The 24,675-nt window shown below is 43.7% G+C and overlaps 1 protein-coding gene across 1 annotated transcript; it reads left to right on the top strand.

The window, feature by feature from the left end:
• Positions 1 to 2,358: 2,358 nt before the first annotated feature.
• Positions 2,359 to 24,303, top strand: NTMT2 (N-terminal Xaa-Pro-Lys N-methyltransferase 2). The gene is made up of 4 exons (XM_054638672.2): positions 2,359 to 2,690; positions 11,836 to 12,011; positions 19,757 to 20,006; positions 23,342 to 24,303. Exons 1-4 carry the CDS (start codon positions 2,537 to 2,539, stop codon positions 23,614 to 23,616), a joined length of 855 nt encoding a protein of 284 aa, XP_054494647.1. The 5' UTR covers positions 2,359 to 2,536; the 3' UTR covers positions 23,617 to 24,303.
• Positions 24,304 to 24,675: the final 372 nt, after the last annotated feature.

The raw sequence follows: 24,675 nt of genomic DNA, 5'->3' as shown, positions 1-24,675 counted from the left end.
AAAGAGTCAAGTGGCCATTTGTTGAAGGAAACTCAGGTTGAGATGTGGGTTTACTCACATTTCAGCAGTCACAGATAGTGTGGGTGTCATTGTGCTCCTACTCAAACCCCGCACTCCTCGTGAATGCAGATGTGGGATGTGTAACAGTGCTTGAATTGTTCACAGCTTCTGGGTGGACTGATTCTACTCCTGTTCAGAATATCAGTTTAGGAGACAGCATGAACCACTTGTGAGTTGTTCTTAGCAGAAAATATTAATATGCTGCTGCTTACAAATACAAAATGAAGCATCCACTTAGTGAAAAACCAAACAAAAACCAAAACAAACAAACAAAATCAAAAGCAAAACCAAACCAAACCAAAAAAACCCCAACAACCAAAAAACCCCCAAAAAACAACAAACCAACAAACCCAACCCTGCTGTTTATGTGCTCTTTATCACGCAGTTCTGGGCACAAATCTGTTTGATCTAAGCTTTGACAGCAGAAGGAAGTGCTTTGCAAGTGCTTTAAAAGGCTCAGTGCTCTTGAGATTCACTTGGTTGTCTGCACTAGGATCTGAGGAGCAATGGTGTGTCCACAGCAACTCACAGATGACAGAGCTGCAACAGGGATTTGATCACATGCAGGTAAAATAATAGAAGTGGTGTTTATGCAGCCTTCTGGAGAACTTCACTCTTTTTGTGTAGGGCAGGACTATTGTGAGTCAAACCCACCATTTATTTATCTGAAAGAGTCATAACCAACATTCACTCTGAAAAACTAACTCTGTATTTTTCAGAACTGTTATTTCTGACACATTTGTGTTGGGTGAGAACTGTACCATGGAAAGACAAGTGTGGGTGCCACTGTGCCCAACAATTCTTATGGGGTTTATGGTGTCTGGTAAGAGGAAATCTCACTTTGCTGAGTGAATCCAGGATTACCTTTGGCTGTTGTGGCACCATCTGGTGTGGATTTTTTGCTTCTTTTTGCCAGGATTGGGATTAAATGCATGTAGATGGTATTTCTTGTTGGGACTCAGGTGTTTATTAGTTCTTATCTATGTTACAGTCTCACAAACCCTGAGCTCTACAGCACTTCACTCTAACAAACTAAAAATGGAGCCCCATCTCTCTCTGCAAGGCCTTTTTAGGATAAACTGTCCAATTAAGAAATGACACCTGAATTATTTTCACTTTTAACCCAATAACCAACCACCCATGGCCTGCAATGTGGACTTTTTTAATCCAATTACACAAAACCACCCAAACCCATGGAGAAGAAGGTGAAGAAGAAGGACCAGCCACTGCTCTAAAACCTCCATCTTGCTTTATAGATATTACTATATTATAAACCCTTCAACTCTTAAGTTTTCCACCATGTGATATCACACACTTCTATTCAAACTCCACACCCACAATCCCTGTTCTATCATTCCATTTTGGAAGCTTCTCTACGGCCTCAGGTCAAATGCAGTGTTCTCTTGGGGGTCAGAGTCTGTCAGCACAGAAAGTCTCAATTCTCAGCAGCCAGGGCTCTCTAACAGGATGGAGGAGCAGAAAATCTGCATTATGGATACAGCCACTGTCATCCCAGGTGGCTGTTCCAGCCCCCAGACTGTGGCATGTGACAAATTCCCACGTATCAGCTGTGAGCTGGAATAGAGAACTGATCCTGCTTAAAAGAAAATCAAGTCTATTTTTCCAAATAAGATTTATTTTGCTTGGTGAAGGCTGGGTCACCTTTGTGCTGGTCTTAAAAACTTGCTCAGATATTTGTCAGAAGGGTGCAGTGCTGCAGCACTGGGATGGGATGGGATGGGATGGGATGGGATGGGATGGGATGGGATGGGATGGGATGGGATGGGATGGGATGGGATGGGATGGGATGGGATGGGATGGGATGGGATGTAGGGCAGCCCATTTGTATTGGGAACATCCAATTTCCTGACTGTGCTTCTGCAGTGCAGAGTACTGATACTGCAGACACCTGGAACAAACAGCTTGAAAAGGGGAAACTTTGCTTGCTGGAATCACAGTTCATTAGGGCTCACAGTTTGTGTAGAGGTACATCCATGTTCTGTCTTCTGGCCTTCCTCTTGAGTGCCCTGCACTCAAGAACCAATAGTGAGGGAGAGACAGAAACAAAATCACCCTGCAAGGTGTTAGAGGGAGATTCTGGATAATATCTGAGTTCTTTTGGAGTGAAAGCTGAATAGATTAAGAGAAGTACGATTGAATTAAAGCCACTCCTTTTTGGAGCGGATACTCTTTAACATTGGCTGAGCAATTTCCTGGTGGATTTTTTTTTTTTCACTTTCCAGCACCTGCTTGTTTCAGAGGGCAGCACTCCAGGGATCACCGTGAGCCAGTGCCAAGAGCCAGCATTTCTCACTCCCCTCTCAGCCGCCTCCGCCCCCTGGCACACACCCCGATATAGAATGACAGCACATTGCCACAATTTAAATGACTCTGCCTCTGCCCCTGTGGAAGGACAGCTCCTCCAGAGAACACCAGCCACAACACCAGTCCATTCTCCCAGAAAAAAATCTTCACCATGGCCTATAAAGCCGCACATTTGGCCTTTAAGTCGCGCTGGCACAAGACAGATGAGGAGCTCTGTCGGCACAGCATGTCCTTTGTCCTGCACAAGGCTATCCAGAATGACTTCTTCAAGTGCTACCTCTACCTGCTGGAAAAGCTCCCCCTGGGTGAGTAGCTGTGGGCAGGAGTGTCCATGTGTGCTCTGGAAAGATGGATTGTGTCAGATGGGGAGATGGTCACTGGTACTGAGGAGGAGGAGGAGTAGTTTTGAGAAACCCAGCTCAAGAGACTGCAGTGCTCACTAAAGAGTTTGGAACTGTGTCTCCCAACTGCCTCTAATCCAGCATTCTGTTGTTTCACCTAAATACTCCACAGATTTTTAGAGGAGGGAGAGGGAAAGACTTGCAAGAGTGAGGGAGAAGTTTGGTTTCTGGCTGACCGTTCCTATTTTTGCCATCATTTGAGTAAAACGTGCCTTGACCTGTTTGGAGCTTGGAAGGACAAATCCAAAACTAGCAGAGCTAGCAGGTGGCTCTTTCTTGTGCCTAATGCCTGTTTTGTTGTCATTCTGGGTGTCCTCAGCTCTGGTGTTTGCATTGATTTGGACAAGTGCTTGAAAGGTGCTGATTTAAATTTTTTTTCAAGAGTCTTTGTTACATGGATCTCTGCAGCAGATTGTCTAACCCACTGTTTGCTCTCTGGGAGGAAAATGCTTCCAAAAATCTGTTTATAGACAAATTTCAGTGACAGCCTATGGTACAGAATTCCAAGAGGGTTTGGTGGGTTTTTTGCTTTTTATTTTTTTAAGATGTAGAAAATGAATGTTCATTTCTTATGCAAATTTGACCCTGAGTATGAAACAGAATTTCCTTGTGAGAATAAAGGTAAAAAGTAGATTTGACTTGAGTCTGTATTAGGTTAGCATGTTCTGTTTTAAGCAGAATTATTCAGCCTACACTCAATGTCAGACCTGTAGGAATTTTAAGATGGGATGGATGAGCCTGTGCAATCTGTTTAAGTGAATTCTTGGGGGTTCCTTTCTAACTGAATGATCCATTTAGGCAAAAGGAATATCTTACCTATTTGTGTGAACTGTACAGATGCAAGAGTGTAGAATTCATTAATCCTGAACATTTCCATGTTATCTTAGTATTTTAATGTGCAATTTAGTCATATTATTATTATATAGAATGTGCTATATTTATTAATAAATATATATATTTATGTACTATATTTATTATCTTAGTATTTTTAATGCAGCAATATCTGCAGCTATTTAAAATGAAACATGGAAGATAAATACTCTTATCCTTGGTGGTGGGTAGCTGTGAACAATGGAAAGGAAGGAAAGATGGAAAGGAAGGAAAATCAATTACAGGTTGATGGAATCTCATGAAGTCGATGAAAATGTTATTCTTTCATTTGTTTTGAAAATAAAAACAACTTATTAGAAACTGAGCAGGATTTCCTACAGTGTTAGCTGTTAGGGTAAGTGCCACTGCATCATTTTAAGGTTAGAAGGTACCACTGTGAGCATCTAACTTAGAATTGAGTGTAAAAATTCTGGCATCATGCTTGTAACTTGTCTGGGTCACAGAACACAGAATTTATTTAAGAACACAGAAATGCCTTGGTTTAAGTGTTTCAAATGGCTGAGAACCCATCAGGCACCACTTGGCTGTTTCCAATTGCTTCACTCATAAAACTATACTTATTTCTTGTCTGAATTTTATTGAATTTCCATTCCTGGCCAACAGGCTTTGGAAAATGTTCCTATCAGACCAAGGGTCGCCTCTGCCAGGCTTTTCATGACCTGAATCATTAAAACTTAACTAATGATCTTACAAGCCCATTGCCAGCCTATCCAAGTTACTTTGACTCCGTGGAAGATGTGAGCCCAGCCTTCAGGTGAATAGGCAGCATGTTCCTGACTCCCTGAAGTAAAAGTGGGCATGAGGACAGGTGTGTGGAAACCCAGGGCACCAGGAATATTTCTGTGCCTGCTCTGGGGTGTCCTGACCCCCAGGGCAGCACTGACTTTGACCCTCATCCATGGAGAAAGTTTCCCAGACTTCAAGATAGACTGGAATCCACAAAAGTGTGAAATAGATTATAGAGAGCGGTGCAGGTGTGTCACTGGGCGAGAAATTTTAGGATTTGGGATTTTTAGTGTGTTATGGATGGAAGCAAGATGGAGGGCACAGGGTGTTGTCCTGAGTTTACTTCTTCATGCTTCTTCTTGCTTCTTCTTCATGGGTTTGGGTGGCATTTTGTAATTGGGCAGAAAAGTCTGCATTGTGGGCTCTGTGGGATCAGTTATTGGGTTAAAAGGGAAAATAATCCAGGTGTCAGCTCTTAATTGGATAGTTTAGTTTTAGGGAACCTTGTACCAAGAGATTGTTGGGCATTTTGTGCCTTCTACTGAAAAGCTGCTGAGCTCACAGTAGTGAGACTGTTTCACTGATAAGAAATAATAAACACCTGAGTGTGAACATGAACTATCATCTCAAGTGCCTTCAATCCAGACCCAGAGAAACCCACAGTTGGGACCCCCACACAGGTGGAGTGGTTCATGTGCTGTGAGTACACATCCAGGGAAATTCACATCCTGCTATGATGGCAGGGTCTGGATAGGGGGACAGTCAGGTAGAGTAAAAAATATTCAGAGAGTTGTGGTCAAATCTTGAACTCACTGGAATCCTACGAGGGTCTGTCCTGGGACCTGTCCTGTTTAGAACCATGGAATGGTTTGGGCTGGAAGGGACCTTGAAGTTCATCTGGTTTCTGAATCAGTCAGTTCATCTGACCCCCCTGCCCTCTTCATCAGTAACTTGGAGGAGATGCAGGACTCCAGGTGGAGGTGGTTTTATTCTCACATTTAGAGATTGCAGCCCACTGCCAGGACTTGCCCACAAGCTCTAAGTCAGGACTGCCAGCCAGAGGCACCTAAACAGGCTGGAGGAAAGAGACAGCAGCAACCTAGTGCCATTCAAACCCACTGAAATTCCAACCCAAAAGCCAAGTCATGTACCTGGATAGGAAAAACCCTGGGCAGCAACACCACAGACTGGTCAGCATCTGGCCAGGGAGTGTCCTCCTGGTGGGGTTTTGGTAGGCAGCAGCTGAATGCCCTGGCAGCCAACAGAATCCAGGATGAATTTACAGAAACATGGCTAGTTGTGAAGGAATGATCAACTTTTCTGTAGCAAAAGAGCCTTGAACTGCCAGAGCAGGAAATGACATGGAGTGGGTTGGAAGACCCTCATTGTGGTGAGGGAACTGGAGCAGATGCCCTGAGAAGACAGATAAAGGGAATGGGGCATGTTCAGGCAGAAGAGAGACCAAATATCACCCTGCTAGTACCTGCAGGAAGGTCATGAATAAGATGGAGCTAAGATCTGCACAGTTGTGTGCAGCATGAAGACAAGGGCTGGTGGCCATGAATCAAGTGTGGTCCAGAGTGGTTATAATGAAAAAAATCTTTTTATGTGAGGACAGTCAGGCATTGGAACAGGTTGCTCAAGGAAGTTGTACAATTCTCCATCACTGGAGGCTGTCTAAACCCTGCTGAGCCTCATCTGGCATCATGTCTGTCCCTGCTTTGAGCAGCAGTTTGGACCAGAGACTTCCCTAGGGCTCTTTCAACTTGGACTATCCTGTGATCCAGTGCTCTCTGTGATGGAGAGAACAGAATGTGGCACATCTGAACACCTCTGCATAATGACAGTTTCCAGCTCAGTTCAGAGTGGACCTGAGCAGAAATGAGCTGAGCTTCTCAGGCTTCCAGAGTGGAGCCAGAATCTCTGTGTAAACAAAGGACTAGAGCAAGACTGTGACCTAGCAGGGAAGTTAAGCATGTGCTTAACCCAGTTTATGAGTAATAACGCTGAAACCAGGCCTCACACTGAATCCTGCAGTGCTGCCCAGGGTCAGCATGGTCCAAAGCTTCCTCCAAACTCTGCTAACTCCATTCTCCCCCCACTCCATTGCTGGGCTCAGTGGTGGAGCTCTTCTGGGCATGTTTACTTAGGAGCTGAGCATATCTGGTATCACAGCCTCTTAAGAGAAACATGTCACTTTTACAGACCAGGCTAACATTTATAAATAAAAGACATGAGTAACTTCAGGCCCTGATCCAACAATGTACTTAAATGTGTGTTAGAGCCCTTAAGCCCGGTGGACTTTATTGGAGCTACTCAGATGCTGGAAATGATGCACGTGTTTGCCTGGGCTGTGGGACTGGGTGCCAGTGGGCTGAGATCTGCAGTGGAAAACTGAGAGGATCCACCCCTGGAGACAAATATTCCTGTGTGTGAGGCACGTGGCTAAAAGTAAAATCTGCTTTGGGGGTGGCATGATGTTCATCCTCTATAAACCAGAATTTACATGGTACTCAGACCACAGCAGAGAGGTAGATTCTTCCATGCACACAGATAACTCTTTTTCAACTGATGCACAAAGCAGATGTTGCATTTAAAAGGGAGCACTCAGCCAAACTGGAATTAGTTCAGTATCTTGCAGAAAGCAATTGGAACCACAAAATAATGTTCACAAATAAAAACTTCAAAAAAAATTACTTGCAACATTTACTTCTGCCAGGGAAATTTAGTTGAGGAAACCCTGAAGTCAAGAACTGTAAGTCAGCATACTGCAGGTTGGGATTGCACTGGGTCTTATATGCTAAGTGGTCCATTTCTTTAGAGATTTAGACCAAATGCACTGGAAAACAACATTTTTAACTGATCCATAAGAAAATATGAGAGGTAATGTTTTGAACTTTGCAGGGGAAAAGGCTCAGGTGGATAGTGTCTGTCTAGTCCACATTGGCTGGCATTCAGCTGTAGATCACCCCTCTGCATCCAGACTGTGTTTGCAGTGACTGAAAATTATTGATGTCTCATGACTGGAGTGACCTTTAGGGAGCCACTTGGTGCCCTCAGCCTGCCTGAGCAGTGGGTTTGCTTCAACCACCTTCCCTTGGGGACTTGCCAGCAGATTCAGCTGAGGGACAACTGCCATGAAAAGGTTTCTTCTTTAAAGTCAGAAACACATTTCTGACTTTAAATCTTACAAGTTACCTGCCTTAACAGTGAGAACCTCATATGTTAGCCAGCTGCCTGCCCTGTGATGTCTGAGGAAGTTGCAGCCTGCGTTGCTCTATCCTGCTCATGCCCTACTTTATGGAATTTGTTGAAGGCAGCCTGTGTACCCATAGCAGGCCTCACAAGTATTTAATTTCCTGATGCATGAGGCAGTCCCACACGGGTCATGGAAAGGGAGATGCCTCTGGCTAGGCAGGCCCTGTGATGAGGGGGAGGCACGGCTGCAGCCCTGACAGCCACCAAGGACATGTGGCACTTCTCTTTTGGGGTAGATTCCTGCAAGCTGGCAAACCTCCACCAAGGACATGTGGCCCTTCTCTTTTGGGGTAGATTCCTGCAAGCTGGCAAACCTCCACCAAGGACATGTGGCACTTCTCTTTTGGGGTAGATTCCTGCAAGCTGGCAAACCTCCACCGAGGACATGTGGCACTTCTCTTTTGGGGTAGATTCCTGCAAGCTGGCAAACCTCCACCGAGGACATGTGGCACTTCTCTTTTGGGGTAGATTCCTGCAAGCTGGCAAACCTCCTCCTCCTCCCTGTGGTGCTGCTGGAGCCTGCATGCCAGGCACAGCTGCGAGGCAGATCAGAGGTGAGGTTGATTGGCTGTGTCTGGAAAACTGGGTTGTGCATTGGGAGAGTTGGCAGTGCTGCAAATTCCTGAGAGGGAGGAGCAGCACTGAAGGAGCGAGAGGTGGAAATCACCTCTGTGGATCTCACACTGTACAAGTGAGGCTGTGGGTCCACGGGACAAAATTTGGGGTACAGTGCCCCTCTTTGCACTGTCCTGTGTCCTTGCATGCCCTGGGGTGGGAGACATGCATAAAAACATCTTTGCACAGTTTAATGCATGGGGAAGCCCCTGTGGATACTCACCCAGAGCTGGTTTCAGATACCAGCACGTAGGGCAGGGCTCTGGGGCCCCAGATGGCCCAGGAGGAGCTGCAGTCAGCTGGTGTGTGCATGCAAGTCCTGGCAGGAATTCTGCAAGCCTGATATTGGTTCTGAATGAGAAATGTGAGAGCAGACACTCCAGATCTGATATCCTGAACACCATATCGTCCCCATGTGTTGCCGCAGGTCAGGCTCATGTTTTGAGTAGAAGGACTCTGAATATTTGTTGTTCATGCTGTCCTGGTGTGCAGACAGCCTGTAAATGTCCTTTCTTTCAATCTAGCAAAATGAGATAAATCACTGTCCCTTGACAGGTCCATGGAACACCCCTGGAATCATCACTGGGTTCTTATATGGAAAATCTCACGAAGCAAACATACAGGGATTCAGTTTTGTTAAGCAGACAGGCTGACCTCTGAAACAGAGCAAAAGCAGACACAGAGAAGACAAGATGGTGCCACTTCTGGATAAGGACAGAGATTCCTTACTGGGAAAATCCCAGCTATGGATGGGGTCTTTTTCCCAGGCTCTGGGAGCCACCCTGGCCAAGCTGTTCTGGGGATTGGCTGCTGCCCCCTTCATATTAATTTCTTCAGCTAAATGGTTTCTTCTGAGTATGTGAATATAATCAGTGGAGTGTGTAAAACTCCCAGGTTTGACCCTTGCTGGGCTCAGTGCTTCTTGTGGTATAAATTTCTCAGGCATAACATAAATGTGTAATGGATTAAAGCTTTAATAGTATCCGTTCAGCAGTTGACTTAAGCAGGTGATGACAAGAGGGGCTGGTAATGCTGCTTTTGTTGGATGAGGGATATGCTGGGCATGCTGCTTATATGTAACCCAATAGCACTATTCTGTTCTGAGTGGTCCTTGGTGGTAATTATTCCCTATCCTACTTCCTTTGTCCCCCCCTCATTTGCCTCCAAAATGTCACTCTCCTGCTGAGGATGGGCAGGCACACACTTATCATTCCCCGCTGAGCTTGCTTGCCCTCAATTAAACACATTCCAGGCTTATATTCAGGGCCTCTGGCCTTGCTCTCCTCCTCTGTGTGGAGGGCATAATTCCTGTTCCCTGGCCTGCAGAAGCCTATTCAGCCCCTCATCACAGGAGCTGGCAGTGCTCCCATGGAAGTTTGAAGATGCAGGGACAAAGAGCTGCTGCCTGGTCCTTCTGGCAGGGAGCTCTCCCTCCCTCTCTTGCCATGAGCTCAGAAGGTGTTTGCTGCTGGAGCATTTCCAGTTCCATGGGAGCACTGGGAAGCGGCAGCAGAGCTGGTCTCACACTGCAAGGTGGTGCTTGCAAAGGCTTCTTCCCAGTGTGACTCTGTCCCTCCTCGTTGCTTGGTTTTCACTGTCTTGGAGTTGTGTTTTTGGTGGAGGGTCTGTCACACACACAGGAGAATGCCTGGGCAGTCAGAGGTGATGACTTGCAAGCAAAACTCACAGCCTGCCTCAATCCAAACTTCTGATATATCCATACTTTTGATATGCTGATGCACATTGAGTACAGAAAAACCCAGGCTGTGGAAGATTCACCTCAGTTTTTAAAGAACAGGGCAAAATAGCTCTTTATCCAGCAAAACTCACAGGTTTTAATAAAACAGCTTCAAAATATTGATTGCTGTATGTTACCAGCCACATAGCCAAGCCATGGAAGGAAACCTCCAAGCCTCTGGCACACAGGAACCTTTCAGTATATCACCCACTGATTGCCTTGCTCCTTGACCTATGCCAGATGAAAATTTAGGACTGTCTCTTCTAAATTGTGTCCCCCCTGTGTACTCATTTAGGTATGAGACTACATCTGCTCCTTGGTTCAGCTTACTTGCACTGCCACAGACCATACAGTATCACTAAAAATAAACCAGAGCAAGTGCCTCATTCATCCCCTCTCTTCCTGGGGCACTCCCTGTGCAGCTGTCAATAGCTGGAAAGCATTTCTGGAAATCTGCACAACTGTTAGGTCAGTGAGAGCAGAAATGATGACCCTGCTCACTAGTAAATGCTGCCCACAGCTTTTCCAGGAAAAATCAGACCACTTGATGTCCTTGGCATGTGTGTTCACTTCAAACCTGAAGTGATTTTTCACTGACACGAAAACACAGTGTGATGATTGAAATGACTTCTGAACCTGGAAAGCAGCAAATTTTCATGAGGAGGGCTGGATCCCTGCAAGGCCTTGTAGGATTCAAACCAACACCTTTCCTTCCACTGTTGCTTTAGAAATGGATTTGGTGTTTTGAAGGCTCAACTTAAGTTTACAGGTCTTCATCTGTGGAAAATGGATTTGAGAAAATTCTCAAACCCTGGCAGAAGGCTCACATAATGTGCATCTGTATGTAAACCTTGAGATAAGAAATGCTGACTTAGAAATGCCATGGAATAGGACAGACAGTGCTGAGAGAGAAATGGAACTAGAAACAAGTTTCAAAGGATGGTTTTGTAAATAAGACTAAATACTTTGGAGAAATAGAACTATGAAAGATGCATTGTAGTAGGAGCTACAAGGGGTAATTTTAGATTATTGGCTTTAAGGCATTTCCAGCATGATGTGGCAAAAGATGATAGGCCAAGAAACACTTCTGGTGTATTGTAATTAAGAAATAATTGGCTTTTGATTGTGATGGTGTGATTTATAACATCTGTATTGTCTCACCCTTCTCATGAGATTGAAAATAAAATAAAAGGTTTTAAAACACCTCTCAGTTGCCCCATCTCTGGGTCAGAAAAGGGCAAAATCCAACATTCATCATTGTGCCTCTGGAGTGTTGCTGTGGCGCTTGATAAAGAAGGATGCAGGACAAATTTTATGGTGCAAAAAGAAAGGATCCAACCCAGTTTATTTTATTAAACCCTTTTATAGGGTTTTTTAAGAGCATCCCCTGTCTATCCCCAGTTGGTCACAAGTTGTTGCCCTGTATTGATTGGTCACTCAAACTCCTGGAGTATTCATGCAGGAAAGGTTGTTTGTGAGAGATAACTTTCATTTCTCTATCAAAAGGTATAAAACCAGTTTATACAGGTGACTGGTGTTTATCACAGTCCTAGAGTCCTTTCTCAAGGAAAGTTGTTTTCCACAGTCTTAGAGCTCTTTCTGAGGAAAAGCAAGTTGTTTTTCACTGCTGCAGAGCTCTGTTCCCACAAAGAGCTGTCAGCTCCCTCATGGCTCCTGTGGGCTCGGGTCAGGATTGGGCTTGTAGGCCTTGGGCCTGCTGCTCCTCATGTGCTGCACCACATGAGGCAATTAGCTAAGGCAGAAATATCTGTCACTGACAATAAAATGGTGATTTATAATGGTGATTTTCACTCCTTGCAGTGAAGCTTTACGCCCTGACAAGCCAAGTGATCAACGGGGAGATGCAGTTCTACGCCAGGGCCAAGCACTTCTACCGCGAGGTGCCCGCCACGGAGGAGGGAATGATGGGGGACTACATCGAGCTCTCCAACACCGACGTGGAGTCCTCACGGGAATTCCTCAGGAAGTTTGTTGGGGTGAGTCATTTTATCTCATCTTCTGCAAGGAGTAGTGGTGGATTGTGTTTAGGTTGCCCCCAGACGGAGGAAGGAATGATGACTCTGACTCCATGTTCTCAGAAGGCTAATTTATTATTTTATGATACTATATTATATTAAAGAACACTATACTGAACTATACTAAAGAATACAGAAAGAATACTTACAAAGGCTAAAAAGATAATAAGGAAAAAAAACCTCATTACTCTTTCCAGAGTCCACAGCTTGGCCCCAGTTGACCGAAGAGTCAAAACAACTCACACCAAAATCCAATGAATCACCTGTGGATAAACAATGCCCAAACACATTCCACATGAGCACAACACAGGAGAAGCAAATGAGATCAGATTTGTTTTCCTTTTCTCTGAGGCTTCTCAGCTTCCCAGGAGAAAAATTCTGGGTGAAAGGATTTTTCAGAGAATATGAATGTGATGGTGGTGATGTGTCAAAAATGACCTGCACGGTGCCCAGGCACACCTGATTTAAATGGCACTGTGTGTCATGTTTGATTTGTAGTCATCACTGTCGTTGGGTCTAGTTGTGTGTTCTGGCAGGTCATTTTTAAGCATGAGTACATGTGGCATTCACATTCTCTGAAAAAATCCCTTCACCCAGGATTTTTCTCCTGGGAAGCTGAGAAGCCTCAGAGAAAAGGAAAAAAATTCTTATTTCATTTGTTTTTCTTCTGTTTTGCTATGTGGAATGTGTTTGGAGATTATTCACCCACAGGTGATTGTTTTACTGGACTCTGGTGTGAGTTCTTTTTATTCATTGGCCAATCAGGGCCAAACTGTGTCAGGACTCTGGAAAGAGTCACAAGTTTTTATTATTATTATCTTTTTAGCATTTAGTATCCTTTCTGTATTCTTTAGTATGGTATAGTATAGTATTCTTTAATGTAATATAGTACCATAAAGTAATAAATTAGCCTTCTGAGAACATGGAGTCAGATTCATCATTCCTGCCTTCATCGGGGCATTCCCAGCAAATACAATAAATACACATTTTGCCTGGTCCTACATTATTATTTACCTGTTTTGCATCCTTTTCTAATGCTCCCAAGCTGCAATGAGGAGTTCTTTTACCTGGGTTTGATTAATTCTGAATGCAGGACTGGGACCTTTCACGATAAAATCCTTGTTGGCTTCAGTGGCAGATTTGTCTGTGCAAATTCTTGCAGTCCAGTTGGGAAACTAGCTGAGACTAAATGCCCAGTTTCTGGTTTGCCTATTTATAGGTATTTCTGAGAATGCTGCAACAAAACCCACCTTCTCCTACACATTGTAAGTATATAAAAGAGGCTACACATTAGGCAAAATATTTTACCTTAAACATTCCAGTGTCACTGAACACCTTTTCAGGCACATTGCTAAAGGACTGTAAAGTCTTGAAAGGTCTGCTTTGGCCTGAATTGCAAGGAGATGCCAAGTTGGATTTTAAGAGCAGTATCACTTTGGTCCTTAGATTACTGAAAATCCTATTGGGTCCTAAAATTTTCTTTAGAAATCTGAAAACCTTTAGAAGTGTGGCCTGATAGTTTTCTGACTGCCCTTCCCTTTTCCCAGGGAAGGAGCCCACTAATTCAGCTCAACAACAGTATTAGAGGTTAAGGAATCCACAAACAAATTTGTGATGTTCTACTGCTGACAAAATTACTAATTCTATATAATGCTGCCACAGATCTTTAATTTTCTGCTCAAATGTACAAATTTGGGATAGCCAGATGACCTTTTTTTAGCCTTAGTGATCCACTGTGGGAAGTAAGCTCAATAGGTTAATTAGATGTTGTATATGGGAAAAAAAAGGGCACCGTTTAAATGGATTGGGGTGGAAAATGAATGTGTCTTGACAGCAGAAAGAAATCATGCACAGCTGTGAAGGGCAAGTGATGGCAAAATTTGCTGTACCTGATAGAGGGAGACTTTTGGGGCTCTGAGCCAGAATAGCTGCATTTTTCTGTATCAACAATCATTTGTATTAATGCTGAGGCAAAAAAGGCTTCTCAGATGCTCCCTGTATCATGCTGTCAACAAACACAAAGTGAGAAAATACAGAAGAGGTTCAGTGAGGAACTGAAGCTGATGGTAACATTTCTGCATGACTGTGGTATTTTCGGGATCCCCCATGGCAGGAAGGAAATCATGAATCTGACTCCATGTTCTTAGAAGGCCAATTTATTATTATATTATATTATATTATATTATATTATATTATATTATATTATATTATATTATATTATATTATATTATATTATATTATATTATATTATATTATATTATATTATATTATATTATATTATATATTCTGCTCTACTAAAACTATACTAATGAATAGAGAAAGGATACTTACAGAAGGCTTAACAAGATACTAATGAAAACTCATTACTCTCTCCAGAGCCTCAACACAGCCTGACCGTGTTTGGTCATTAAGTAAAACCAATTCACCTGTTGTATAAACAATCTCCAACCACATTCCAAAGCAGCAAAACACAGGAGAAGCAAATCAGATAATTATTGTTTTCCTTTTTCTCTGAGGCTTCTCAGCTTCCCAGGAGAAAATCCTGGCAAAGGGATTTTTCAGAAAATATGACAGTGACACATGACATTTCTGAAAACAGCATTTTCAGAAGGAAAATGAAACTCAGTCAAGGCACGTTCCTTAAATTTTATTTAAGTCTTGTTTTAAGGACATTTGTGGCATTCAAGTGGTGCAGAAGCTCAGGGGAAGATTTCTCCCTTCCTAGACATCACACAGATGCAGTTTCCTGCAGCAGGTTTGTGTCACCTCTCCAAGACCCGAAAAGGAAAGAAGTACAGTCTGTGACAGAGTTTCACATGCCAAAGGGGAATCATACCCAATGCATCAGCTGTGATGACAGATACAAAATACTCCAGAGCAAAATTCCCACTCCTATAATTAGCCAGGGATAGAAAGGATACTCTGAATGGCCAAGATCAAACAAGAAAAAAAAAAAAAAAAGGAACAGAGAGGAGTCTGCACCTTTTGCTTATTCTGATTCAGTTTGTTAAAGCCTGTTGTCTGTTTAGATGTAGCCAATTGATTATGTTACTTGTGGTTTATTTTTCTTTCTTACTACAGAAATTTGAATCCTGCTCAACCAGATAAAGATATTTAGTGGCCTTCTGTAGCAGAGACTTGATAATAAAGCTAATGAACTGTCTTACTGAGTTTATGGCTCTATGAATATTTTTTTTAACCCATAAGGTGATCAAGATAGAAAAAAACCAGTATGCTTCATGCTAAAAAGGTGAAGCAAACTTCTCTTTTAAGAGAAGTTTAACAAAATTGGGAAATAGGAAAATTTGTTTCAGATGAACTGAACAATATTTTTATTGTTTCACCCTCTGAAAAATTTTCCCCTTTGTTTTCAAGAGCGCAAGTCAGTTCCAAAATAAAAAATGCTCTTTAGAAATGAAAGTTGACAAGTTTGGTTTCTTTTTTCCTTGAAAGTTACAAAAAAAAAAAAAAAAAAAGTACTTTGACATTTTCAACATACTTTCCCATGTTTTTTTGGCTAAAAACTATTCTCTAGATTTGAAATACCAGTTTCACAGAGAGTTTTATTCATTTAAAACTCTGCATTCTGGCAAAACCGGTGCTCCCTGAACAAACACTTGCCCAGTTCCACTCAAATTACCCCTCCAGAGTTAGTTTGGCTGGCGTGGAAATGCCACACAGTGACATTTCCCTTCCATGACTGATGTTGCATTCCTTCAGGTATGGCATTTCTTAGCGTGATCCTTAGCACCACTGTAAACTGAGCTACACATTTCTTTGGAGAAAAGAATTCATCTTGCCTTGGGCACATGGAAGGAATTACAGGAAGGGACTGAGGGCTTCACTGACATTTCAGCTCCATGGGCGAGTCGAGCGAGGGTTGAAAGTGCCACTGTGCTGGAGTTAAGAGGTTTTATGTGTGTGTGGGCAGAACTGAAACCAAGAGCAACATGGCCTGAGCCAGCAGGGCTCTGCAGACAAGCTCCAGGCTGTCTCAGGTACAGGGTTATCAGCACAGCCACAGCCCTGCATATTTATGGCAGCCTGCTAATGCCTCCGTGTCCACACAGCCACCGTGTTCCCAAGTGCCTGATCCGGAGGCAGGGAGTAAAAAGGGAAATAAAGAAAACAAAGGAAGCATTAATTCAGCGTCGGTTGGGAGCTGTAGGTGTGTAAAATATTACCAATGGAGATTATATTGACTTTATGGCTCCCTCTCTGCCCTCAACGCTTTCTGCCTCTCTTGCCCCCAACTCACCTGTGTGATTGGTTACTTGCTGAGTGAAAACTTCTTGAAAAGTGATTTTTCTCCAGTTTGATCAGGGTGATAGAAGAGATGTTGTTGAAAACATGCTCTTTTTTTGTTTATTTAGAAGGAAAACCACTGGGATTTTTATCTTTTTCTTGAAGTGTGATTCCTTTTTTTTGTCATATACAGCTTCACTGCCTTTCTGCTCTTCCAAAACCTGAAGTAGCACTGGGAACATATCCCACAGCTCTTTTATTCCAAAGGCAATTTATGAGCGCCCAATTTAGCTTTAGAGAACAATTTTGGGGTGTATATGTGTCCTAAAGGACAGTGATTCTGAGTAATGGGAAGCAAGTAGTCAGAGGAGCAGTCAGTCTCAAATTTTGAAGCCTGTTCTGGCTTACAGTTTTCACTTATAACATTTTTTTGAATAAGGAGTCTGATTTTCAACTCAATTAGACTTTTGGGAAAATGTTTGCCTTCCAAAGAAAATGTTAATACTCTGTCAAAGCCCTAAGCACTTCCAAACTGAAAATATATTAGCTGAACATGGAATTATGTCAACATTTTCATTACAAATGGAGCCGTGGTGTTTCACAGGGCTTCTCAACTGACTGCTGGAAGCTCTCACTCCTTTTCAGCAAAGTGTGGGATCCAACTTCATCTCCCATGACCGTTCCCTTTCCTTCTTCTCGATGGCACTGGAGATGTGTCATCAGAGGTCCTTGCTGTGACGTGTCATGGGAGATGAATTCCCTGTTTTGAGTGATGAATTCCCTGCTTTGAGTGATGAACTCCCTGTTTTGAGTCCCTACTATGACTGTAGATTCTGTGAAATACAAATGTTGAAGGAATTACCTGGCTTTTTTGTCGAATTCTGTTGGGTTGGTGGTTTTGGTAAATCATCCCAGTTTTCTCAGCAGCTTTCTCAAAGATTTTTAGTTAATCCCATCAGTGCAGACCTGTATGTACCTGCCAGCCAACAATATGGTAATCCACCTTGTCAAGATCCAAGACAAAGTTCCTTCTCCTTTCCTGAATTCCTTGTTACCTCTTAGTCTGGTCCTCAGTAAAAGCCACGTGCAGGAGCTTCCAAGACCTGAAGTATCATTGGGAACTGTAAGCCAAAACAGGCTTCAAAATCTGAGCCTGACTGCTTCTTTGGCTACTTGCTTCCCATTACTCAGAATCACTGTCCTTTAGGACACATATACACCCCAAAATTATTCTCTAAACCTATATTGGGCACTCATAAATTTCCTTTGGAATAAGAGCTGTGGGCTATGTTCCCGGTGCAGCCTGTGGATGAGGAATGGCTCCCATTTTCTGGCTAACTACAAACAGGTAGTCTCCAGAGCCCAGCAGGGTTGAAGGTCTGTGGACTCGTGCACACACCAGGAGATTAATCTTCCTGGGCATACAAATTGGGAGCAGCAGCCCTGGAGACTGGTGAGAGCCCTTGCGTGCTCTTTCTACAATTACTGTGTGTAATCAGATGCTGGCCTGGGCTATTCATAGTCATGTCATTGACAGTGCTGTCCTTTGACCTTAATAATCCACTGAATTACCCACTGAAGCCAGGCCAAAAAAGTGTGAGTTCCATGATTTATGCTGGGTTCATTACACAGGGGGGGTCTCCCAATAAGCAGGAAGAGCAAGACTCTTCCTGGGCTTGTTGCCTTTGAGTGCAGGGAAGTTGCAGCAGGAACTTTGGCCCACGGCTTTCACTTCAACGCTCAGTTCCAGAGGACAGGGAAAAGGTGTTTACATTTGCTTTTAATATGTTTGCTTAACAGATAGCTTTGGCCAGGGCAGCTCCTATCCCACAGTCAGTGCATGTGTAGGCTCAGAATTTCTGTTTTATAGAACAGCAGCAGGCTCTTAAGAGCTGTTTTATAGCTAGAATGGAAGCTTTAGGGGTGAAATACAGCTTTCATTATAAAGCCTTTTTTACAGCACTTCATTATTGTCTCATAGTCACAGCCTTTGTGCCACACTTTTCCATGTCTGATCTCTGTCCAAAGATGACATTTATGAAGAAAAAAGGAACAGTTAAGCAAAACCTAGTCAATCATCTTTCTTGTCTCTATGCCTAAAAGAGAAATTCTGTATATGCTCCAGCCCAAACTTCTCGAGTTGTCATAAGTTACCTACCACTCTGAGATCTTTGTTCTAGCACAATTTGTTTTGAGGACTGCACTTTGATCCCAGGGATTCTGTGTATCTGTAGAAATGCCCATGGGCACCTCAGGAGCTGTGTGCTGCAGAAGTTACTGCTTGCATGCAGTATTTGGTGTATGCTTCCTTTTCTATTGGCCTTTCCAGGGCACAGAATGAGGCTTATCTAGCCACATAGTTCCCTGTGAGGTGTGAACATTTGAAGTTGCAAGGACTTTACAGAGAGTAGTGGATCTTCTGAGAAAGCCAAGAGCTTGTGAAAGACTCTGTCTCTTCTTACACCAAGTAAAAATTTCCTGTACAGCAGTACATGCAATGAGAAGTCCCAGCAGCAGCAGCCCGGGAGTGTGACAGCCCAGCTCAGCTCAGACAGAGGTACCCAAATCTGTGCTGATTCTTATCAATCTCCCAACAGCCCTGCAAAGATAAGGAGAGAAGACACCAGGTTGGACAAGCAGTGGGTAACAGAGTGTCTTGGTTTGAACAGAGAGGTGTCTGCCAAGGAAGGCAGGAGCCTCTCTTGAAGTGGAAAATGTAAATCCCCTCCCTCTGAGTTATTATAATTTTGAAATTAAGGGGCTCTCAGGCAAAGATATGGGAATAGGAATAACAGTTATTTTATAGGAAAATTAAAAATACAAATGTAATAGGTACAAAAAAAGAGAACAAAGACAACAAAGCACTGCCAGAGTGAGAGCAGTCCCTGTCCCCCTGTGTGTCAGGGGGTGGCACAGCCCCATCCCATGGGGGCTCAGCCCTCCTGCAGTGCCAGCTGTGGCTCTGCTGGAGCAGGGATCCTGCACAAGGGGGGAGTTTTCCTCTGCAGCTCCAGGGCTGCTGGAGATGGGCCTGGGCTCCCTCTGGCCATGCAGGGCAGCAGAAGCTGCTCCTCTGGCAATGCACTGGGCAAAGGCTGCTGTGCTGTGCCAAACCTCAGATTGGATCCAGGTAGGAATGCTTGGCTCCTCCCCTGGGCGGAGCATCTCCCCATGGGATGATGGGATTGGATCAGCCCTGCAGGGACACTCACTGGCCATGGACAGAAGATAATTAATAATTAATGGCCCATGAACAGAAGAGATCTCCTGGAGGGAGGATTGGTTGTGGGAGAGATGAAGAAAACTGCCCAATGAACAGCAGAGAACTGCCCCAGCTCTGACAGATGGCAAATAGAACACACACCCCAGCTAAATCTTTCAACCTAAGACACACAGTTGCTGTGATATTTTTTTTCAGGTGGTATTTTTCAGATTTCCAATGATTTTCTTGTATCCCCCAGGGGGTGGGGAAAGCTGGCACCAGCCGTGCCCTGGACTGTGGCTCTGGGATAGGTCGGATCAGCAAGCATGTCCTGCTGCCCGTTTTCAAGAGTGTGGAGCTGGTGGATATGATGGAGAATTTCCTGGCTGAGGTCCCAAACTACCTGCAGGGCAAGGAGGACAGAGTAGAGATGTATTACTGCAAAAGCCTCCAGGAATTCACACCTGCCCCACGAAGATACGACGTCATCTGGATTCAGTGGGTTTCAGGTTAGTTCTGCACTATCCTCTGGCCTGACACCTCACAGAACAGGCAGCCTCTGCTCCAAGGAGGTTCTCAGATCTTTGGGATGACTTCCTAAAGCACCACAAGAGACTTCTGAGAGTTCCCCACATGCACATTGGGTACAAATCAAGTTGGTTTTTTCAGGTCATGTGTTGGAAAAATGTGCCAGTTCCTGGAGAGCAGCCTGCATGCAAAGGGGCAGCTGAGGGTGAGGCCCCACACGGGGATTTTCTGGTGCAGAAATGCTCTTTCTTAGGTGCAGAAAGATACACAGGGCTGACCACACTTGCAAACAGTGGTTTCTGAAGCTGCTGACTATCCAGGCTTGGAGGTATTTCAGGAAACAATCAAGAAAAAAGCCATAGTGGAATCACCAATATCTGTAAATCAGATCAGGTCTTATTACCTCCACTGCTGTTTATCAGACATAGGTTCCCTTTGCTATGTCCCACAGGAGCCTCTCCTATAAGAAACATCTGCTTCTTCTCCTGCAGCCACCCCAGTGAATGCCCTGCAGCATTTAGGGCAATCACATAATGAGGGCTGTGTACCTTACAAAAAAAAAATTAATTCTGTACAGTGGAAAGAATATTTTCTTTTAATCTGTGAACTGTAGTGTCCAGGGTGCAGTTTCAGAGAGCAGAAGGAATTATTCAAGAGGAGGTCTGAACAAATTGCTTTAGAGCAGCATAATTTTCCTTTGTATTTTTGCTTTTCTTTAATAATGAGTCATTGCAGTAAATGTGGCTCCTGCCTCACCTTTTGAGCAAATCCAAGTCAAAATGAGGACAAATGAGCTTAGATGAACCATCTAAGGCTGTGCTGGTCAGATATGTGGCTCCTAACTAAGGAGCATATCATATTCTTAGCACAGAGCTGAATCTTCTTGCTCCATTAATGTCAAGGAAATATGGAGTCATCTTAATCATTAATCAAACCTCTGCCTCTATCTTGAATTTGGCTCAAATATGCCAGCAAATTCATTTGATGGAGCGAGGGCAGAACTGTCTGCTAGACAGAGACACCTCTAAGATCTCATTTTCTTAGGAAACTACACTAAAGGCCAAGTAAAGAGAAAAATAAGCTCCAAATTAGGCGTTCAAAAGCTTCAGTGAATCTTGCCAATGAAATCTTGATTTGTCTTATGCATGCATTAGCATGTGAAGCCTAGCAGTCATTTTGTATAAAAAGTAAAAGTGCAAGCTTACATTCCGTATAGAAATTACCATTTTCCTTCAACTTAAAAGGTATTCAGCTTTAGGTTTTGGGGCTTTTTCCTTTTTAATTTTTTTTTGCTGTTATTGTTTGTTAGGAGTGGTTAAAAAAACTTGACATGCTATGTCAAAATGTGGTTTTGAAATGACAGCTTCCATTTAGAAAAGTTTAAATCTCCCATGTAGAAAATGAAATAGTTTTACTAGAAAATACAGGTGATTATTTTTACCAAGTTTCTCATTCACTTTCTGATCACCTGTCTTTGTTTATTCATGTTAGATATTTCACATGTGCGAGTTCTCATTTTGCTCTTCTCTGAGCTCTGCATCATTGTTCTCCACAGAACTCCTGATCTTTGACAAGGAAGGATAAGAAACAGAATCTCAACAACATATTGGAAAAAAGCACTATTTTATAATATATACATATCTACAAAAATCCTATGGGGTATGGAGTAACGTGAGGAGTTTAACTGGCATTGTGGAATTGGCTTTGCTGGATCTTTGATCCAGAACTCCTTTGATGGGGGGATACAGTGCTACACAAAGTTACAGCGATTTTTAGCAGTGAAAAACAGAGAGGACTGGGATTATCTAGTCTGACCCACTCTATAGCCCAAGCTGCTCTATTCATTCCTTTACCCCCCATGCTAACCCAGTAGTTTGTGTTCAATTAAAACAAATCTTGAAAGATTCAACCACACTTGGTTTGAGGACTTCAAGAGGTGGTAAACCCCACTTCTGGTGGTAGTTTCCAATGGGTAATTGCTTACACTGTTAAACAGTTGTCACTTATTCCCTATATGAATTTGTTTGGCTCCAGCCTCCTGCCACTGATTCTTATTATAACTTAAACCACCAGATTAAAGAATCCTTCAGCACCCACTATTTTCACCACTCAGTGGCTTCTGTCCACATCTGTTGCTGCTACCACTATGGGTCCCAAATATTGATTGGAGCTTGTATTTGTGGATCTTGTTTATTTGCCCAAGATTTCCTGGTTAAATCTGGCAGGACTAGAATAATAATTTTCTGCAATAAACAGGCCATGGAGACTCAGATCAAGGCACCCTTCTGACGTGTCTGAATGGTTAATAGCGATCTGTTTTTGATCTGTCTTGGTTTGAACAGACAGGTGTCTGCTAAGGAAGGCAGGAGCCTCCCTTGAAATGGAAAATGTAAACTCCCTCCCTCTGAATTATTATAATTTTGAAATTAAGGGGCTCTCAGGCAAAGATATGGGAATAGGAATAACAGTTATTTTATAGGAAAATTAAAAATACAAATGTAATAGGTACAAAAAAAGAGAACAAAGACAACAAAGCACTGCCAGAGTGAGAGCAGTCCCTGTCCCCTGTGTGCCAGGGGGGTGGCACAGCCCCATCCCATGGGGGCTCAGCCCTCCTGCAGTGCCACCTGTGGCTCTGCTGGAGCAGGGATCCTGCACAAGGGGGGAGTTTTCCTCTGCAGCTCCAGGGCTGCTGGAGATGGGCCTGGGCTCCCTCTGGCAATGCAGGGCAGCAGAAGCTGCTCCTCTGCGAATGCACTGGGCAGAGGCTGCTGGGCTGTCCCAAAGCTCAGATTGGATCCAGGTAGGAATGCTTGGCTCCTCCCCTGGGCGCAGCATCTCCCCATGGGATGATGGAATTGGATCAGCCATGCAGGGACACTCAGTGGCCATGGACAGGAGATAATTAATAATTAATGGCCCATGGACAGAAGATAATTAATAATTAATGGCCCATGGACAGAAGAGATCTCCTGGAGGGAGGACTGGTTGTGGGAGAGATAAAGAAAACTGCCCCATGAACAGCAGAGAACTGCCCCACCTCTGACAGACAGACCCCAGCTAAATCTTTCAACCTAAGACACACAGTTGCTGTGATTTTTTTGTCAGGTGGTATTTTTCATATTTCCAATGATTTTCTTGTATCCCCCAGGGGGTGGGGAAAGCTGGCACCAGCCGTGCCCTGGACTGTGGCTCTGGGATAGGTCGGATCAGCAAGCACGTCCTGCTGCCCGTTTTCAAGAGTGTGGAGCTGGTGGATAGGAATAGAAATACACAAACCCATTTCCAACCTAAGGTACCATCTTTTCACCCACAGGATACCTGACAGACAAAGATCTCCTGGAGTTCCTCATCCGCTGCCAGGGTGGCTTGAAGGACAACGGAGTGATCATTCTGAAGGACAATGTGGCCAGGGAGGGCTGCACCCTGGACTGCCTGGACAGCAGCGTCATCCGCGACCTCAACATCCTGCACAGCCTCATCGAGATGAGCGGACTCACCATCCTCAGGGAGGAGAGGCAGGAGGGCTTCCCCGAGCAGTGTGTCCCTGTCTGGATGCTGGCCATGCAGAAGGGCCCTGGCCACTCCTGACTGCCCTGTGACACCCCAGGGACTGGGCTATGGATGAACCAGGGGACTGGGAAGGAGGAAAGCACCTCCTGGGGTCCTCCTACCCATGCACTGCTCCAGGGCAGCAGCTTCTAAAGGGTCAGGAGAGAGCCACAAAGCTTCTCCCAGGAACAGTCTGCTCCTAAATCCTACCTGCTCCATCATTCTGCTCCTAAATCCTACCTGCTCCATCATTCTTTCCATTTTTAAAAGCTTTCCTGACCTCCCTTTCAGATCTCTGTTCCGTTAAGGAGTCAGTGCTGTACAAAACTCATGCAAGAGAAAATAATTAGGTCTGAATTTTCTGTGGTAGTTAATAGTTTTGGGGTGTTCTCTATGAGGTGTTAACAAGCCTGGTTTTTACTATGGCACTTAGGTCTTCTTGGAATTTAGGAAGGATCTGTCAGAACACTGAAGCAGGAAATTCAAGCAAATTCTGGAAAACTTCACCCAAATTTTGGCTGTCCTCTCTACCTGTACTTTAGAATATTTAAACCAAAATATAAGGAAAGTTTGATCTTTTTGTTGGCATCAGCTATGCAGTTTTGGGGTTTTTTGGGGGATTTTTTGTGGGTGGTTTTTTTTTTTTTTTGGTTGTTGTAGTTGTTTTGGGGGTTTTTTTGTTTGTTTGTTTGGGAGTTTTTGTTGGGTTTTTGGGAATTTTTGTTTGTTTGTCTGGGGGTTTTGGGGTTTTTTGGTTGTTTTTTTTTTTTCCCTTTCATTTCTGTCAATTTGGACAATAAAACAACCTGGTTAATTTTCCATTTGTAAGAGCTACTTCCTCTTCCTGATGTTCCTGCTGTAGAACAATAGTGGCACATAAGCGATTTCACACTCCAGAGGAAAACTTGGCTGACAAATATCTGCATGTTTGCATTGAAATTTTGTGAAAAGCTTGCCCCACATATTACATTCTGAAATTTTTAATTTTTTTTTTCAGAATGTTCACAGTGGAAACCACTTTAAAGCCTCTCTTGATTATTCATACCACTGTACATTTCTTTTTTCCCACATTCAGAACAAGCCTGGCACCATATGCAG

The sequence above is a fragment of the Agelaius phoeniceus genome, chromosome 8 (assembly GCF_051311805.1).
Source record: "Agelaius phoeniceus isolate bAgePho1 chromosome 8, bAgePho1.hap1, whole genome shotgun sequence".
Classification (NCBI taxonomy): Eukaryota; Metazoa; Chordata; class Aves; order Passeriformes; family Icteridae; genus Agelaius; species Agelaius phoeniceus.
Note: the sequence above shows the minus strand (reverse complement) of the source record. Positions and strands in the feature narration are given on the sequence as shown.

Bases quoted from the DNA above. Each gene is read 5' to 3' on its own strand.
- NTMT2 (XM_054638672.2), top strand. From the start codon at position 2,537: ATGGCCTATAAAGCCGCACATTTGGCCTTTAAGTCGCGCTGGCACAAG. The intron at 12,012-19,756 runs GTGAGTCATTTT...TGTATCCCCCAG, and splicing joins TCCTCAGGAAGTTTGTTGGG to GGGGTGGGGAAAGCTGGCAC. The intron at 20,007-23,341 runs GTTAGTTCTGCA...TTTCACCCACAG, and splicing joins CTGGATTCAGTGGGTTTCAG to GATACCTGACAGACAAAGAT.